The sequence below is a fragment of the Chanos chanos genome, chromosome 1 (assembly GCF_902362185.1).
Source record: "Chanos chanos chromosome 1, fChaCha1.1, whole genome shotgun sequence".
NCBI lineage: Eukaryota > Metazoa > Chordata > Actinopteri > Gonorynchiformes > Chanidae > Chanos > Chanos chanos.
In genome coordinates this window covers 9,875,385-9,893,279 of record NC_044495.1, presented here as the reverse complement: position 1 = coordinate 9,893,279, position 17,895 = coordinate 9,875,385, and the positions used below count along the sequence as shown (strand labels likewise).

Below are 17,895 nucleotides of genomic sequence, written 5' to 3'. Positions count from 1 at the left end.
AATTCAGTTCACATACACAAAATCACAGGGACTGTATACACATTAGTAAACCATTTTATTTAAAACTTTGTGCGTATGGGGGGGGGGGGGGGCACTGGAAACATGATAAAAACAAATGAATCAAACAAACACACATATGACTGAAACTGTCAAAATCACTTAAACTAAATGTAATTGTCTTGTTTCCTCATTTATCACTTCATTACACACTGTACAGGCTCACAAAATGGCTGTTCAGTGTTTGTTCTTTGGTACCCAGGTGTCTGTTGGCCCAGCAGATGGCAGATCAACCATCTGCAGTAGCTGTCTGGTTTGCTCTGTCTGCTGCTGTAGTCTGAAAAGCTCATTCTCCAGCTCCTTTCCACACGTCACACTCTCAAACACTCCACCTTTCAAAGCAAAAATGTCATCAGTCCACTTTTGACAGCCATTACACGAAACATTCGTTAAAGTTAGTTAGGTAGCACCTCTGAAAAGGCGTGTTTCAAACTAGATGACCCAAAATCACTGCTCCAGTTATTTGTCTGCTTTGTGATGTTGGTGATTGTGCCAAATAATCACTATTTATGCTCAAAGAGTCAATGTCGAATCCGGCCTCAATGCGTCGTTTTGCCACAAAGTTTAAGGTATGACAAAACCCCCGTATTTAATGCCACGCAATTTTACTTCATCGTGAAATTCCCCTATATAAACTATTTGCTATACTGCTCATCTTAACAGTTGTGCGTTAAAGCAGAGAAACTGAGTACACTGAACAATTTCTTTTGACAAATCCAATGCCAGAAAGTGGGTGAAATCCTGCTGACGTACCTTTTTTGAGGTTGCACACAGTGACAATACCAAGCTGTTGAAGCTTCACTTCCTGACTCCTGAGAAACCTCAGTATGAATGCCGTAATGCTAGACTGGTGAGGTAGCAGCAACTGAGCGACTCTGCCTGCACATTTAATACAGTCACACAATATATGATGAGACTCCTGAGCACATAAAAAAAAATCTTAAAATGTACTGATACACAGCATAATACCATCATTCAATAATTAAAGAATCCAATTTCTAATTTTACCTTCAGTTTCTAATTTGCTGACAACAGAGGCAGCAGCAAAAGACAAGTCGGCATTTGCCATTTGATCGGACAACCTGACAAGACTTGCAATATGTCCTGAAGTAATGTTTGTTTGAACATGTGACCTAAGTGCATCTTAGGGGAAAAAACAAACAGAACAGAACAAAACAAAACACTGGATTTATCCTGAAGAGTAAAATAAAAAAAAAAAAACAGATGAGACATGATTAAGCATTAAAATTGTGAATTTAAGTATAGCTTCTCACCCAAGCCAGCTAGATAATGGAGACAGGACAGTACACACAACAGAGATTCATCTGTGATGAAGTCAGATTCTAGGGCCTTTAGCAGGCCAGACAGACAATCACTGTCCATCAGAGCCTAGACAGTGTCACGACAAAGTTAAGATTAAACACTACATTGTATAGAATAGTAACGGTAGACGTAACAACTATAAAAAGTACAACGTATGCCCACACAATGGTCAGGTTAATTCATGTGATATGCTGTAACGTTATGCATGATAAACAGTTTAACTTTTTAAGGGCTATGTGATACAGGTTTGTATTATGTTTCATGCAGCAGTATATGCTTGGCTATCTTACCTGCTGGCCAGAGCTGATGCTACAGAGGTTGGTTATAATAATGGTACAATGTCTCATTACAGCAGTGCTAGACTGACACCTGAAGAGCACCTCTCCTACATTCTGCAAAAGGCACTCGTTCACCAGGGACTCCTGTAATGCAAGACAGTTTCCAACATAAGGGTAACTGAATATAGCCATGCTTGAAACAAATCACTCCGAACAGATGAAGTCTCACCCTGTTGGTGGGGCATGAAGACAGCTCTGAGAGCAACATCCCAGCTGACTCAGACAGGGAGAGGGCTGGAGAGCCCAGCAGCTCCAAAAGCACAGACACACAATTCAGATCCATCAACTGCTGCTGGGCTTGAGGTGAACATATAATGAGACACACACAATCCAACAATCAGAACAAGTCATAAAAAAATGTACCTATATAAAAAAAAAAAAAACATAGTTAATAGTACGCACATTGTATAGTATCTGGTTTACCAAAAAACACTGTAAAGCATAGTTTTAAGACAAGAGGTGGAGAATTATAACTGTAAACTTTGAGAGAAGAGCTGAAGCAGCTTATTGTGAAAAGTTAACTTATATTTCCAAAAACAAAAAGAGAAAATACCATTAACATTCTTTGAGAGGCTCCAGAGGCACTGGCAGGCTTGAGATGAATTCTGAAATGCAGTGAACAAATCTTATCAGCAACTGCTGGCTACATTAAACCGGCTAACACACTACACAAACGCAAGCAGGAATGTGCCCCATGTGGAGAACAGAGGATGTGACATAGTGGTGGCTGCAGCGTGAACCTTGATCATTTGCTTACCCTCTGAACAGAGGAGGACATGAGCGATATGAGCGATTTCAGCAAGAAATGGTCTCCGATGCATAACATCCTAGGGTGATATTTTGGGACTGCAGCAATTTTGTTCAGAGCGCAACAGCTGTAAAACTGGGGTTCAGAGGGGAGAAAATGTTTAAGAATGCAACAAACAAGTGCTACACTCACTCATACATTCTCTCTCTCTCTCTCTCTCTCTCTCTCTCTCTCTCTCACACACACACACACACACACACACGTAAAGCCAAACTAGGAATATCTATAAATTCTGTTCCACTTTGAACACAAAAAATAGCACTCATAAAATACCTGAACTTCAGAGTCTGTGGACAGCAACAATATTGCAAGAACAGGAATGACCCCTTCTTCACACAAGGCCCTCATTGTATTCTCTACGGATGGAAATATAGAAAGACAACTTGGTTCGTGAGTCAGATCTCATCAAATGAAACTGGCAAAAAGAAATGTGCATGTTTAGCTCAAGAGATGTGACAATAGCTACATCTGCCCTTACTGAAATGGATCCTCTGTTGAGTAATATAAAACTACAAATTAAATATAAATATTTAATCATATTTCCTGCAGTCCCCTGGTGAACTGAATAAATCACTAACTCTATAAAGCTAAAACACCAAACTCTGTGATTTTCTGAAGCACATACCAGATTCAGTGAGGTTGAGAAGGGCGCGAACCGCATTTTGCTGGACTCTAGTGTCAAGCGACTTTGCCAGAACAAGCAAAGGCAACACACAGTCAGAGGACACAATAGCCTCTCTGTTGGAATCTGAAGAAAATGGAGAAAATTCACATAGGTTTGTAAGTGGAAGCACACCATACAGTGTATTATAGTGGGACAGAAGCCAACACATGAAAGGAATGAAGACAGAACACATTTCACAGTAAAGTCAGTCAACAATGATGTGCAGTACGCATGACATATATGTGCTTCAGTTACACAACATGCTATAGTTCAGTTACACAATATGCTATAGTTTGCTAGCTCGATGACAGACAATTAGGTTTCACAAACACACTACATTACCTAAAAATTAATATTTTCAGTTGCTGCATACAGATATTATCTCTGATATCTTGTTTATAAAGAGGATCAGTATTTACTTCTCTAAAAAATATTTTAATGCAATATATTTGAAGATATTATTTAAAAATGCTTGTTAGTCACTGTCCTAGACATATAAACAAGCATGGCATCATTATTAATGGTAAGAGCTACATTGTAAATATATCATTTGAGAAACAGATGAAATTACAACATGTAAACACACCTGATGAGGCCAGCAAGGCAATGCATGCGCAAGAGTTATACTGTATGGTTGGGTCACCAGACTGCAGCATGTCTTGTAAGGGTTCCAGAAAATCCATTTCAATCACTAACTCATTTTTTACTAGGAAATCAAAAACAAAAAAAAGTATATTTAAGAGTCCATCAGCATGAGCAAATGTCAAAAATGGCCTTGTATGGACATGCAATGTCTCTCAGCCAGCAAACCCAAAGATCTTTCATTATCTTCATAGCTGAGAGAAAACAGCATCATAGAAGGAATATGAGTGCAGGGGTGATCATTTCCCTGGTATGGCAGTTCACTCAAGCAGCTGTAGCGTTACAGATGATGTGTTAAGAGAAGGCATGACACTTTGTAGATATTCTTACTTTTTCCCTCCATGAGCAGATTTACTAAAGACAGAGATGTGACCCGCTGCACCTCCAAATCGCTAGATCGGAACAGAGTTCTGTATGGCTCCAAGTAAGAGACAGGTAAGGGAGCTGTAATAGCAAGTAAAAAAGAAAGTTAATCCTTACTGAGAATTTTAAGATATTTAAATATTTTGATCCTGTCCATCTATACAAATGCAGCCGACCATTCATTTTAAAAAGGTAGATAAGTGATGGAAAGATAAGTGATGGAAAGTTCTGCTGAAAGGTTGGTACCCTCCTTTTTTGTGCTTATGCAAATCGCTTTGTTCAAAATTTTCATAGTACTGGTCACTTAACTGTGACTGTTTTTATCACAGACAGAGAAAGAAAAAAAAAAATAATAAATAAATAAAAATTTGTATGAATCTCTCCAAAATATTTGAACACTGGTCTAAAAATCAAGAGTCAATCTAATGAGTGACGTTATATAAAAAGTATGCCACGGACGAGTTTTTCTTCGTTTTTCACATTGGATAGATCAATTTCAGGTACATACTTTGCTGACTGAGATGTAAGTAGTACGCGGCGGCAGACTGCTGCAGCTCATTGTTTTCCGAAGCTGATGACACTTTGAGTGCCCGTAGGCAATCATTACTCAGCAATGCCGTTTCAGAACCTGTAAACAAATATGTATCAAACGTATACTATGCAATCTGCACATTCAGCTTCCAGTAAATTAGGCCTCAAAGGAACACAAAGTTCATTAACATTTTACAGCAGTTTCACGGGTAAGTGGTTGTGAAACGATGGTTTGTACATTCTTTTGAGGCAACCTTAGCCGTTGTGCATTAAGAACTCGACCAAATTATACCAGCTGCTTGAATAAACTAAAATTCAAAATTCCACAAGGTCATTTTAAGTTTTAAATCATTACCCGTATCGATACACTGGGTTAACTTCTGAGCAGCCCGTCTCTCGTGCGGTTGTAACAGTGGATGGTGGTAAGTAGCTTTTTTCGATGCTGACGATGTCCTCGTGCAGCAGCACTGAGAGATTCTTTTGACACATTCTTTGAATCTCTGCACGAAATCAGCCGCCGCTCTTTTCACAAGGACATTAAAATCCTCCAGCAACTGAGCGCATTTCTTGCAAAGCCCCATCTTTAAAAAAAATGACAATGTTTTCACCCGTTGAAGATTTGGTTAGTGTTTTATTCGGACCGTGTACATATGCTTTTAAAATTCAATCAAAATGCATTATAGATACAAACCTCTATACTTTTCCCGCACCGGGTACACGTTGTTCCCCAATCAGCTTGAACATCATTTAGCTCAGGACAAAGGCATACCTGGCGTAGAGCGCTTCACCTGTTATGTAGACTGTCACGTGGCAAGTGGTTTCAACCCTAGAGTTCAGCCCTTATTCCACTGCTTCAGCCTCTCAAACCAGTATATGAGACTAAAAGGACCTAACTGCAGCAGAGATGCTGAACATAACACGAACTGAGGTAAACATTTTCAGTGAGCGCGGTACGTGGTGCTTCATACTTCATTATTAATTATAACACGGAGGCTGCAACTCAAATGGACGTGTGAATCTTCGATCATGATTTATGTTCATTTAGTGATGCACAGTTCTATTCTCAGTCAATGAGTAAACTTCATTTTTAAAACTAATTTCAAAGAACAGTACAGCATGAAAACATTTTGACAGGCCTATTTATTTTTTCTGTTTTACACAGCTACATTTTACCTTTTCCAAAATAAGATTTCTATTCTTAGTTTAAGTCGTCCTTTTACCCTGATACCCCCGAACTTCCCTAGTCAAGACACTAATTTAACTTTTACAGGAGAAATTCAAAAACTGATTTCAGATCCGCTCGAAACAAAGTTATGACCTTCGCGCATCTGATTGGTGGAATCATGTACATATTAACATCATGAAATGGGGTGGAGCTTAGAATGTTATTGTTTACTGGAAACCATCGCAACGACACAGGGCTCTTAACCGTGTTAGCTTTACCTTTGGTAGGTATTCTTTCATTGCTGGTTACAGCTGTCATGTGTTGTGCAGTTGTAGTTATAGATTGTTGGGGAGCCGAAAAAATAAATGCGCGCTGACACCTATTCGTTGCTAGAATCGCTCACTCTATGAGTAACATGCTAGTTTGGCTAGCATAGCGGTGATTCATTCACTGCTGGTCCTTGCCTGTTGCTAGCGTAACCACCCTCCATGAGCTAGGGATAAAGCTAGCATATGCTATCCTAGCTGTCTTCTCAGTTTAGCTTATCAAGGTCTCTTTTTGTAGCTCACTCAGATCTCAGTGTATTGCAGTAGCTTTGTAAACTAGAGAGTTGTCCCACAAGAGCTTTATCCCACTGTGATGCCAGAGAAATTTAGCTTATTTTCTTTCAGAAGTTGTCTTTGTAGTATACAGATAGCTAAGAGTGTATAAGCTTTTAAGAAATGTTAAAGTATCTCGCGTTTTCATCCCCATGGCAGGTGACAAAGGACCTAGAAAGTGAGTTAACTTTGGAGCCAAAATGTATTGTGCCTTATTTATCCTGCTAATCGTACATGCTTGCTTTCCCAGACTAATATTTCCATTAAAAGGTAAATAACCGTTTACTACTACTAGGCGGGGCAGCCTTACCATACAAATCGCCAGTGCTCCCGCCAGCTAACGGAAACCTAGACGTAGCTTGCCAACAGTTCTAAATAAATCACCTCTAGGTTGCAGAAACTCTGTCTTACCTTTACCTCTGATGAACCTTTAATCTGATTTGGTTATATAATGAAGCTCAAAGAAGCAAATGTTAAGCCTGTGATTTATCCAGTTTCAGGAATTATTCAGGACTCCCCGAATATGATCACAGAATGAATTTGCTTGGATATTTTGAGAATGCCTGCAGGTAAATAACCCTATCAATAGCCCTGTTCACTTTTTCACAGCCACCCTATTCCAGCGTGTTTTCACATTCCTATATGTCTCTCATATATCTGTCGCAGGTGAGAGTGAAGTGAAGGCAAAGACCAAGGCCCGATTTGATGAGGTTTTAAGGAGATACCAAAACACACCCTCAGAAAAAAAGAAACCTAAACAAAAGGGTGATCAGCTTCAGGAAAATATAGTGGTGAGTGTCACCTTTTTGCCTGTTGTTTCTGTTTGTCTATGTGTTTTTGTCTTTTCTCTTAATGGGTAATGTGAGCATTGACACTAATAAAAAAAATAATAAAAAAGGATTTCTTCAGCAGGTGTATTATTCCAGTGAGATCTCTCTCTTAACTTGTTTAAACTCGACTGTGGTTCCATGTTTGTTCCAGCTTCAGACATTGAGTCAAAAACTCGACCTAAGCAAGGACACAGAGGATGATGAGACCGTCATCAATAACACATATGACCCCGCGGAAGGTAGCCCGAGATACACAAAGAACAGGCGTAGGGAGAGGGAGGTATCTGAGAAGGCCAACATCAACAATAACGGGAACCAGGAGAAGCCCCCACTGATTAGTGGGAAGAAAAAAAGCAGAAGGGAGCTACCACCGGTACCCAGCCAGGATGAGCAGAGGTCTGAAACAAAGGTCACCATTGAGCCAGAAGGAGAACAAGGGAGAAAAGTTAAGAGGGGGAAGAATAAAGGAGAGGGTGTGAAGACACAGAGAGGAGAAGTAGAAGGAGAGGACGACCTAATCAAGGAGTATCAGCAACAACTCACACAAGAGGAAGAGAAAGCTTTGAAGAAAGCAGCCCATAAGAACACAGAGAGCAGTGATGCTGGGAGTCAGGAGGTAGTTGTGCTGAACAATGAGGTTGGGAAGAAAAAGAAGAAGAAACTGAGACAAAGTGAGGATAACAGAGACACAAGGTAAACAGAGAGGAATACAATTAAGGCAGTTATGTTTACACGCCATTCTTGTGTAGGGTTTGGGGCCCGTTTATTACTATTTAGGCTAAATGATCTGTTTATAGGTAAGAGCATGCATTTGAAATGCCATTTCAGATAAGAGAGGTAAGAATTTTATCCAGGGTGTGAATTGCAGGGCGGTTTAGCAGCGTTTGACCCCCCCTAATTATGACTTAAACCCCACCACAGGAAAAAGCAGTGGCGTTAAAACAATATACTTGTGTTACATTGTCTAGGATACCTGTGCAACCACCCTGCCCCTAATATCGAAGTATTATATGCACACTGGTTTTATCCTAAGTTAAAGTGTTATGCTTCATTTTTCTAGTGTCTTGTCAGAACCTCAGATAAGTCAGTATGAAACATCAGTCGATGGAGGGAAGTCAAAAGAAGATGTTGTTGAGGAGGGCCATGAAGATTCCCTCCGACCTAAAGGGAAAAAGAAAAAGAAAAGAAAAGAAGGTGCAGTATACCATACACACCATCTAGTGGCTAGAGTTTAGAGTTTTGTTTTTACAAGCAGCAGAATTCTGTGCCATTTTATGTCACTATGTCAGGCTTGTTTGGCCAGATATACAAAGGTAAATGTAAACCGTTTTTTAAGGGAAGCACAGTCTTGCCATTTGACACATCTACTGTAAATATTACATCTGAAGAAGGTTAGTAGCCTCGATGGTCTGAGGTGATACTTATATGTGTGTTCTGTGTGTCTGATGAAAGCGGTGGTAGAGGAGAGTCAGACAGAGACTGAAGCCCCTCCTAAGCAGGCCTTTGATGACAGTCTTGTGCTGGGAGTGTACATCCACAGGACAGACCGACTGAAAACAGACCTCCTTGTCTCCCACCCCATGGTCAAAGTGCATGTCGTTGATGAGATCACTGGACAGTATGTCAAAAAGGAAGACAGGTGAAGATTTCAGTTATCCAAATGCAGAAGCCACGCCCCCATCCCCAGACACACACACACACACTTTGATTTGAATATAACAAAATCATGCTACTCTGACTATGCTACAGATTTTTTGCTAGTTTAAATGATAATGAAATAAAGTGATGCACGGTTACCGTCTTCCTTCATATGTTCACATGTAAATTATCCTGCCCCTCATTTCCTTTCAGCCACCGTCCAGTCTCCTCCTTTTACGAACAGGAGAACGTTGATCACATCCTTCCCATTATAACGCAACCATTTGACTTTAAGAAGAATAAATCAACAGTCCCAGAGTGGGAGGAGCAGATCATTTTCAACGAGCGCTTCGGCTATTTCCTTCAAGATGATCACGAGAGTCCGCGGGTTATCCTCTTTTTTGAGGTTTGGAAACTTAATTGCATCATTATCTGCCATGATAACCGTCAGCTCTTGTTTTGAAATTAGAAACGTGGTTTATTTTTATTGTGTAATGTTTCAGATTCTAGACTTCATTAGCATGGAAGAAGCAAGAGCCAATGTTGATGTCGACAGACATGAGCGAGGATTCCGTAAAGTAGCCTGGGCTTTTTTGAAGGTACTGCAAAATGCAAAGACAGTATGCAGTTGTTTTGTGAGCAAGATGTGTTCAGTAGTGTACTACATTGCGTTGTGCGTGACTACAGAAAGATGACCATATTAAAGTAAAGATCAAGCCCTTTAGATGATTTAATGGGCATAACACAGTCTGCATCTAATTACACTAGGCACTGAAACCTATTGTCTTGGTAACGGTTGATTTTGTTTGTCGCAATTCTCTCACAAACCATTTTCTTCAGTTGGTAGGAACCAACGGGGTGCTAAACATTGACAGTAAACTGCGTCTCCAGCTGTACTGCCCTCCTCCTCGAGCAAAGAAGGTTCCCCAGGCCATCGAGGTGTTTGAGTGGTGGCGGAAGTACCCCAGAAACAGATACGCTTCTACTCTTTACATCACCGTCAAAGGACTCAAACTACCAGAACATGTCAGTCCCTCCTCTCAGTAATCCTGAGACATTTGAACATAACATTGGATCAGTTGTAAGCTTTGTTCTCCAATACAGAAATTCTCTCCTCACGGAGTATATACATAGCCATGTTAGAGCCTACAGTAGAAGACACGTTTAAATTGTTAATGTACCACGAAGATGTTGTAGTATTGTATCGTACTGACCATGACGGATGTATATGACAATGATTGTTTGTACAGGTGGACCCCAGTGTTCGCTCAATGATGGCTCTGCAGCAGGAAAGAGGCAGCACCTCATTTAGTGAGCTCCACAGCGAGGTCACCAAGAAGACCACCACCCAGCTACTGGAAAGCAAGTCTGATGTTGTTAAGTGGGGCAGACTGCCCGGACAGGTCTGTCGTTCAGATTACTGAGATTTAGTCGTACATTTTACACATTGAAACAGTTACACATAAACACGCAGGTGTTGTACCTCTGTCTGTTCAGATGTGTTAAATGAATGTTGTTTATAATCTGCCAGGTCTGTCGCATCCCTAACAAGCCGATGCTGTCGTTCCGCGGCGGTCAGATGGGTTGTTTCACGCTACGTTTTTCTCACAGTGGGAGAATCCTGGCTACTGCCTGTGCTGACAGGGATGCTTTCCCTATTGTAGGTGAGTCTGCCTCCGCTGTCATGCCAATCTTCCGTGGCTCCATGCCAGAGGAGTTAGAGGAGTGTTTTCTATACCTGTATTTAATATAGACACAGCAATATTCTCTTATACATTTTTTGTGATCTTTTCACAGTGTATGAGATTCCTTCAGGAAAGGTTCTGTCCTCTTTTAATGGCCATCTCAACATAGTGTATGATCTCTGCTGGTCCAGAGATGATCACAGTCTCTTATCGGCTTCGTCTGATGGCACAGTCAGGTAGCAAAAGCTCTCACTTGTAATATCTTCACTTTGGATCTGCTGATAAAGTCAAGTTCAAAGTATTTTCTCAAAAACGTGCTTCTGTAGAGCGTTTGGCATTTCTCTGGAGCGCCTTTTTTCGTGCTGTTATGCAAAGTGATTTGTCATTTTGAAGAGTAGAGGAATATTTAAGTGAATCAGTGAGAAAGCCTGCCTGATTCCTGCTTCTCTCTCTCTCTCTCTCTTTCTCTCTCTCTCTCTCTCTCTGTGTCTGTTCAGAGTGTGGAACTTTGAGAGATCACAGGGCATTGCTCAGAAGATCCTGCCACACCCTTCGTTTGTGTACTGCTCCCAGTACCACCCGCACGCTCAGAACCTGGTGGTAACAGGCGGCTATGACAGCCTGGTGCGCGTGTGGGATTTGGATGTACGAGACATAAATGGTCAACTCCTCCAGGAGTTTGAGGGTCACAAGACTTTCATCAACACACTGTGTTTTGATTTAGAAGGTACAGACTGACATTGACAACTGTCTGTCTTGGTCATCAGTGGAAAGTTTATTTTGTTTTGAAGTGAAATGTTGCAATAACCTGAACATGGAATGTTTTTTTTAGTGCTCTAATTTGTTAATTTTTGTAATTTGGTTGATCGACTGATTGATTCATTTCGGTCACTTTGGAGCGCTTTTGGTTTGTAGTTCGATTAAAATAACCCGACACAAAACGAAGTGAGACAGAAAGATAATAATATGTTGGTTTTGATGCAGGTCTAAGGATGTTTTCTGCAGACAATGCTGGGCTGATTATAGTATGGAGCACTGTGGTGGAAGATGGCTCCCGCCAAAGGCCAACTCGTCTCTGGAACATTGAGAAAGTAAATGAAAACTTCCTGTGTGGATGCTTGTGGTTTTTACATTACGAAAGATCTGGGGTGCATTTCCATATCTTTATGATTTGTAGAGGGCCTCAGTAAATTTCATATGATCTTTTTTTTTCACCCATAGGAAATAAAGGAAGGTGACCTAAATGGGATTCCCATCAATTCTCTGGAGGTTCATCCAAACGGGCGGCGTCTGCTTATCCATGCCAAAGACAGCATTCTGAGAGTTATGGATCTGAGAATGTAAAGATCAAGTTTTCATAATGTTGGGAACGCTTACCCTCTGTGTGGATTGGCCAAAGTATTACATTATTTGTATATGTGTGAGTGTTTGTGGTATTAGTCATTATTTATGTGTGTGTGTGTGTGTGTGTGTGTGTGTGTGTGTGTGTGTGTGTGTGTGTATTACAGTCAAGCAGTCAAGAAATACACCGGTGCCACAAACTACAGGGAGAGGATTCAAAGCACTTTTACTCCATGTGGAAGTTTCATCTTCTCAGGCAGTGAGGATGGTCTGGCCTATGTGTGGAATACAGAGACTGGTAAGGAGCAATAACTGATTAACCCTGAGAGTTTCAGGGAGTACAAGACTTGATTTTAGTTGAATGTGGTAAAAAAAAAAGAAAAGTAAAAAAAAAAAGACAATGGAAAAGTGTGTGATTTTCTGCCAGAGGTTTTTAAAAATGAATTAGATTATTATTTCAGGTCATTGTTTTTTAGTGGAAATGCATCTGTGTTTGTGTCGGTTGTTTAGGTGATCAGGTCGCAGTGTACTCTGAGCTGTGTTACCCAACAGCTCTCCGAGGTGTAGCGTTTCATCCCCATGACAATATAGTGGCTTTCTCTGCGTTTGGACAGAATCAACCAATTCATCTCTATCACTTTGACCGCAAAGGTGAGTTTGAATGACTCTGAGTGCATGAGCACAAAAAATACAGTAGTTACATTTTCAGTATCAGTTGTTCAGTGGTCTGAAGAGTATGAAACATGCATGAAACTAAAGCATCAAGTAAGCCTGTTTCAAAATGAAACTACAATATGTATTACTGAACAGCTCTGCCCTTCATCATGCCTCATAGTTTACATCTAGGCTTTGGAGGCCTGGAAAAATACAACGATTCACTCCAAAACGTAAATATGCACCGCATGTAGCCGCAGAAAATTATTCCATAGTTACTCCACGCAGTGCTTTATTTCAGTCAAAAATGGTGTGTATTGCAGTATGAATTATATTGCTATGTGCGTGTTGCTTTTTTTTGCAGTTGCTCAGTTGGAGGTGGAGAGTTTGAGAGGTCTGAGCAGGTCTGAAACAGTCGAGAGTAAAACAGGCAGGAACACATCAGACCTCCTGGCCTTCCAGGACCCCACTGCCTCTGGCATGGATCGCTTTGCCAGCGCAGCACGCGTGTCGCTCAAGATGCAACGAGTCAAACAAAAACTGGACTCAGTACTGGTGAGTCATAGAGCGTTTTTTTTTTCATGTTTTGAATCCTGAAACGTTAGTAAATTCTCAATGTATCGTTAAAAAAAATAGGAAATATAATTTTTATGGAAAATGTAATTGAAATTTTTAATAAAAATTTGTTGTTGTTGTTGTTGTTTTTCAAGGACTCCAGTCATAAGGTGTCTGGCATGGAATACCCATATGAGCAAAGTATGCGCCTTTCTTTCTTTATTTCTCTGTTGTTGTTTTTTTTTTTTCATACAATTATGTTACAATCAGAGTTGTGTTCTTAATGCTGGGTTGGTATTTGAGGCTGTCATCTTTGGTAGTTCTTCTACATATTGAGAGTTTTTTGTATTTTTTATACTCTCTTGTATTTTTTTAATTCACTCTCAAAGGCAGCATGTCTCAGCTGGTCAGGAGCTTCAACCAAGAGGCAAGTACATACTACAACATCCAGAAAACATCAATACCCAGTTCCTGTTTTCTGAACAGTGAATTCTAATGCTCTGATTTCTAACTTGATTTTCTTTTTTGTTCCTGTCATTTGAGCATGATCTATTTTGCCTTAAGTTTATCTGATTTGGTTCTTAAAGATCGCCAAACATTGTAATGAAAATCCTTTAGTGCTTGGTCGTGCAGTATTAATATTATTTAATGTTTTGTCATAGTGGATTGTTGTACAGGTTATTTGTAGTGGAACTAAATATGACATTGCATTGTTTTAACTGATGAAATAGTTCCTAATAAGACCTCAGAATGTGGCAAAAATGAGTCATCCAGTGGGATTAGAATACAGTTAGACTCATTCATTTAGCAGGCCCTTTTATCCAGAGAAACTTATTAAAAGCGCTAGCACTTAATTGGGAAAAAGAAACATGTCGTAGAGATAGGCGACTGTAGCTACACGATGCACGTAGTCCCTTTTCCCAGATTAAATGAAGCAAGGAATGACAACAGTGTTATAGAGAAAATTCAATAAGTTCGAAAGACTCCTGGAGTCATGCTGTTAATGAATGGCACATACCTAGCAGAAAATACAATGCACAATTCAACCAGACAGACACGCTGAACAGTGTAGCATTCAGTAGAATGACTGTGGAGTACATAGCATACAAAGTGCTCATCAAAGCGTGACCGAAAACAGATGAGTTCTCAGGCTGCGTCTGGATGTAGTGACTTGGCAGTTGTGACTGAAGCTTATTCCACCACTATGGGCCATGGACCCCAATCTAATGTCAGCATTTGGGGCTATGGATATTATTACATGAACACATGGAGGAGCCACTCATGAGGTTACAGACCTGAGTGGTCACAAATGTGCGGATAACTGGAGTATGCCTCAGGGAGATACTTTGGAGGAGTGCCTTCGCGTGTACGGAAAACAGAAAGCAATATCTTTCATTTACGTCTGGCAGCAAATAGTGGCCAGTGAAATGATCTAAGCATAGAGGTGGTGTGAGTTTCTATCTCTGTGCATGAACTTAGATAGGCAGCCACTGCTCCCCTTTCCACATTGAATAATTGTTCGGTTTTTGTGACCAATGCACCTCTAATAACGACTGCCCTGAATTCTGTTAAAACGGTTGTTTGTGGGATGTTTTTTTTTTCTTTGGCAGCGCATTTCTTAATAGTATTTATCTTACTATGGCTTACTTGTATAGGTACCTTAGGAAGTCTCACTTAATTACTGCTTTAGTTACGTTTGACTCCTTTTTTTAGTATAGCATTTTGTTCGGCCTTTGTAGTTATTGCTGTGTTACTCTGTTCTCTCTCAGGGCTTGAACACATCTCTTCCCCCGCCTTCCTTGCTGTCCCCTCACTCGAAGATACAGCTCTCTCTAGGAACCCAGCTGATTCCTCAGGCAACGTTATCCTCACAAACCTGTAAGCATTTTAAAATAATTACAGTGTCATGACAGAATGAAATTTCTGTATGTAATAATTCAAAATGTCTTCAGTGAATTAACCTACGAATGCATGTCAAAGCAAAGACTCAGAATAAGAATGAACTGAAGAAACTCTGTGATAGAATTGTGAAGTGGCGTATCTCTGGTGAGGAATACAAAAAAAAAAACACTCTAAGAGATTAAAAATTCCCAAGACTCCATCAGAAAGAAACGGAATGACTATGGAATGACCCGAACACTAAAATGGGCCATCCCTCCAAACTCTCCCCGTGACAATAGTCTTTATGGGGGAAAAAAAACCCTAGAAGAGCTTCAGAACAACAATGTGGATGTCCTCCAGAGGAATGGCCTAAACTCAGAATAGATTACAGCAACTTAACAGAGCTTGAAAAAATATGGCAAGGCAGAATGGTCAAATACCCTATAATCCATTTATGCGGTGCCAATACACAAATATCCAGGAACAGTTAAAACTGTAATTACTGCTCAAGGCGTATGTCAGGGGCAGGAATAATTTTTTTAATAATTATTTTTATCCATAATAAAAACACTTTTTTTGTTTTTGATATGAATCAAGAAATTAAAAAAAAATGATGCATTTGCAGATTACAGCAAATATAATATAATTCAAGGAGGTAACAGGGTGTAATATTATTCAAGGGTGAATATTCTCTGTTGGCACAGTAGCTTTTTTGCATGAGTAAATTTGTTAGTAGTAGTGATGTCTCAGCTACACTGTTCTTTTCTGCCCTCACAGCTAGTTTTAGTCCTATTGGTCAATCATTTAAAAGAGCTCCATCTCTGAAACTTCAAAAGGTAGGACCAACCATATTAGCTCTTTTAACTGTTGTGATAAATTCAAAACTAAGCACCGCTGACTCAATGAAAGTCAATGACCAAGTTTCTGAACATTTCCATTTTGCATACTTAGAGTTTTCTGGATCAAGATCCTGCCCTACAAGTGGAAGCTGACTCTTTTGTTCAAATACAACAAACGGTAAACTAATAGTCTCTCATTTCAAAACAAATTCTTCATCTGTTTAGAACAAGTGTTTTTTGTTTGTTTGTTTGTTAGTTTTTCTTTTTTGTAATGCTTGTCATTGTCCCCCATAATGAGCCTCTTACCACTCACGGGCTGTCTTTGTCCCACTTAACAGCATTTATCATATTTGTATCATGACGTCCTTCTGAACTGTCCTGACACTTTGTACAGGTTGTGTCCCTTTACGACTACAGTGCCAATCGATCTGATGAACTGACAATCCGCCGTGGTGATGTCATTCATGTGTTGTACAAAGACAATGACAACTGGTGGTTTGGGCGTCTAGCCAGTGGCCAGGAAGGTTACTTCCCTGCTACCTACGTGGCTGATGAGAGTGAGTAAAGGGTCTTGTTTTTTTGTAAATCTGTAATGTTGAGTGTCCACACTGGAACTGTCATTACACAAAATCACTTGTTGATTTCTGGTCATCTTCTGAATGTCTCCTTTGGGATTGAATAATATCTTTCACTCTGTCTTTCTCTCACTCTCCCTCCCGCCGTCTCTTTTTCTCTCTCTCTCTCTCTCTCAGGAGATTTCGATAACGAGCTGTCACATGCTATAGAAGCTCAGCCTGCAACATCAGAGCAGATGAGTCGTTCAGTTGATGTGTCAACACCAACTAAGGTATTAGAGGTATCATGTTGCATCAAAAACGTGTACCATTTCTCTTCTGCCAGAGAAAATGCTTTCAGAGATCTCTGTGATTTAGCAGAAGCAGTGAAAGAACATTACTCAAAAGCCTAGTATTTGCTCTCAAAGTTGCTTGGGATTATAATCGAATAAAACATATTCTCACACATGTGATTTCTTACCTGCTCTCTTCATGACCATTCTCTAATCCTCTCTCCCCATCCTTTCTCTCTCAAGATGTCTGCTGTTGTCAGTGCCTCTGGGGAACTGAAGATCATCTCTGAGCAGGACACAGATCCTGAAGCACCCACCACCAGGTATGTCTCTACCATTTCCATCTCTCTACTCCTACACAACCCGAGACCTGTGACAATCAAAGGACTATTTTTTGGATTTTTGAATGCAATGACTGGGTGTCACCAGCAGGGGCATTCAAGCTCCCTGTGCAGTAGCCAGGTGTTAGGACTATTCTTAGCAGTGTCTGTGGTGGCAGTGTGATGTCTGTGTGATGCTCCTGGACAGGCCATTTTTCACACATCATAACTGCTTGTTTTCTGCTCCTGCCATGTGTTCTCTCTCTGTCTCTACTTTTTGACGTGGTCTTTGCAGGCAGTCAATATTTCAGTGTTTGTGATTTCCATCCCGCTTAATTATTGATTAACCACCTCCTATTGACTAAATGTTACAGGAAGTGCTGAACAGGTGTCATGTATTGAGATTTTTGAAGCAGATGATAGGTGATACATTTAGGTCTCACTGATGCTCTTTTCATTTTCTAACACATGTTTCGCAATGCTTCAGTTACAGCACTAAAACATTTTGATTTACGTTTATTGTGTGACCATACGATGTTGATATAGCATCTAATAACCAAATACCATATTTTGTGTTGGGTTTGAAGGGTAAAAAAGAAGAAGAAAAAGGTAAGGAGAAGTGAGATCCCGCCTGACCTGCCTCAGACTCCAACTTCAGATGCTGAAATTCCCGTAGCATCTGCCAGGAGACGGCGACCTCTGCCACGGCTCGAGAAAACGATTGATCACTCTGATTCAGGCACCCATATGGAAGGTCCAGACTAGAACAACACTCTCAGTTTGTTATAAAGGTTAATATAGACGACTGACAAAGC

At 40.3% G+C, this 17,895-nt stretch overlaps 2 protein-coding genes across 2 annotated transcripts; one reads left to right on the top strand and one right to left on the bottom strand.

Annotated features, from left to right (window-relative positions):
• Positions 1-234: 234 nt before the first annotated feature.
• Positions 235-5,307, bottom strand: LOC115825045 (vacuolar protein 8-like). Its single transcript, XM_030788791.1, has 14 exons — positions 5,082-5,307; positions 4,706-4,823; positions 4,163-4,284; positions 3,777-3,896; positions 3,152-3,274; positions 2,800-2,882; positions 2,476-2,601; positions 2,272-2,323; positions 1,888-2,015; positions 1,671-1,802; positions 1,332-1,446; positions 1,066-1,200; positions 811-936; positions 235-389 (listed from the first exon to the last, which is right to left on the bottom strand). Exons 1-14 carry the CDS (start codon positions 5,305-5,307, stop codon positions 235-237), a joined length of 1,761 nt encoding a protein of 586 aa, XP_030644651.1.
• Positions 5,308-7,049: 1,742 nt separating this feature from the next.
• ahi1 (Abelson helper integration site 1) lies at positions 7,050-17,845 on the top strand. Its single transcript, XM_030788778.1, has 26 exons — positions 7,050-7,059; positions 7,157-7,281; positions 7,472-8,013; positions 8,405-8,514; positions 8,773-8,959; positions 9,172-9,364; positions 9,462-9,557; positions 9,799-9,984; positions 10,209-10,361; positions 10,490-10,622; positions 10,756-10,879; positions 11,141-11,370; positions 11,628-11,734; positions 11,865-11,983; positions 12,152-12,282; positions 12,495-12,635; positions 13,003-13,193; positions 13,349-13,394; positions 13,583-13,620; positions 14,963-15,071; positions 15,852-15,910; positions 16,026-16,091; positions 16,308-16,470; positions 16,666-16,760; positions 17,004-17,083; positions 17,668-17,845. The coding sequence occupies exons 1-26, from the start codon at positions 7,050-7,052 to the stop codon at positions 17,843-17,845; spliced, it is 3,612 nt and encodes a 1,203-aa protein (XP_030644638.1).
• Positions 17,846-17,895: the final 50 nt, after the last annotated feature.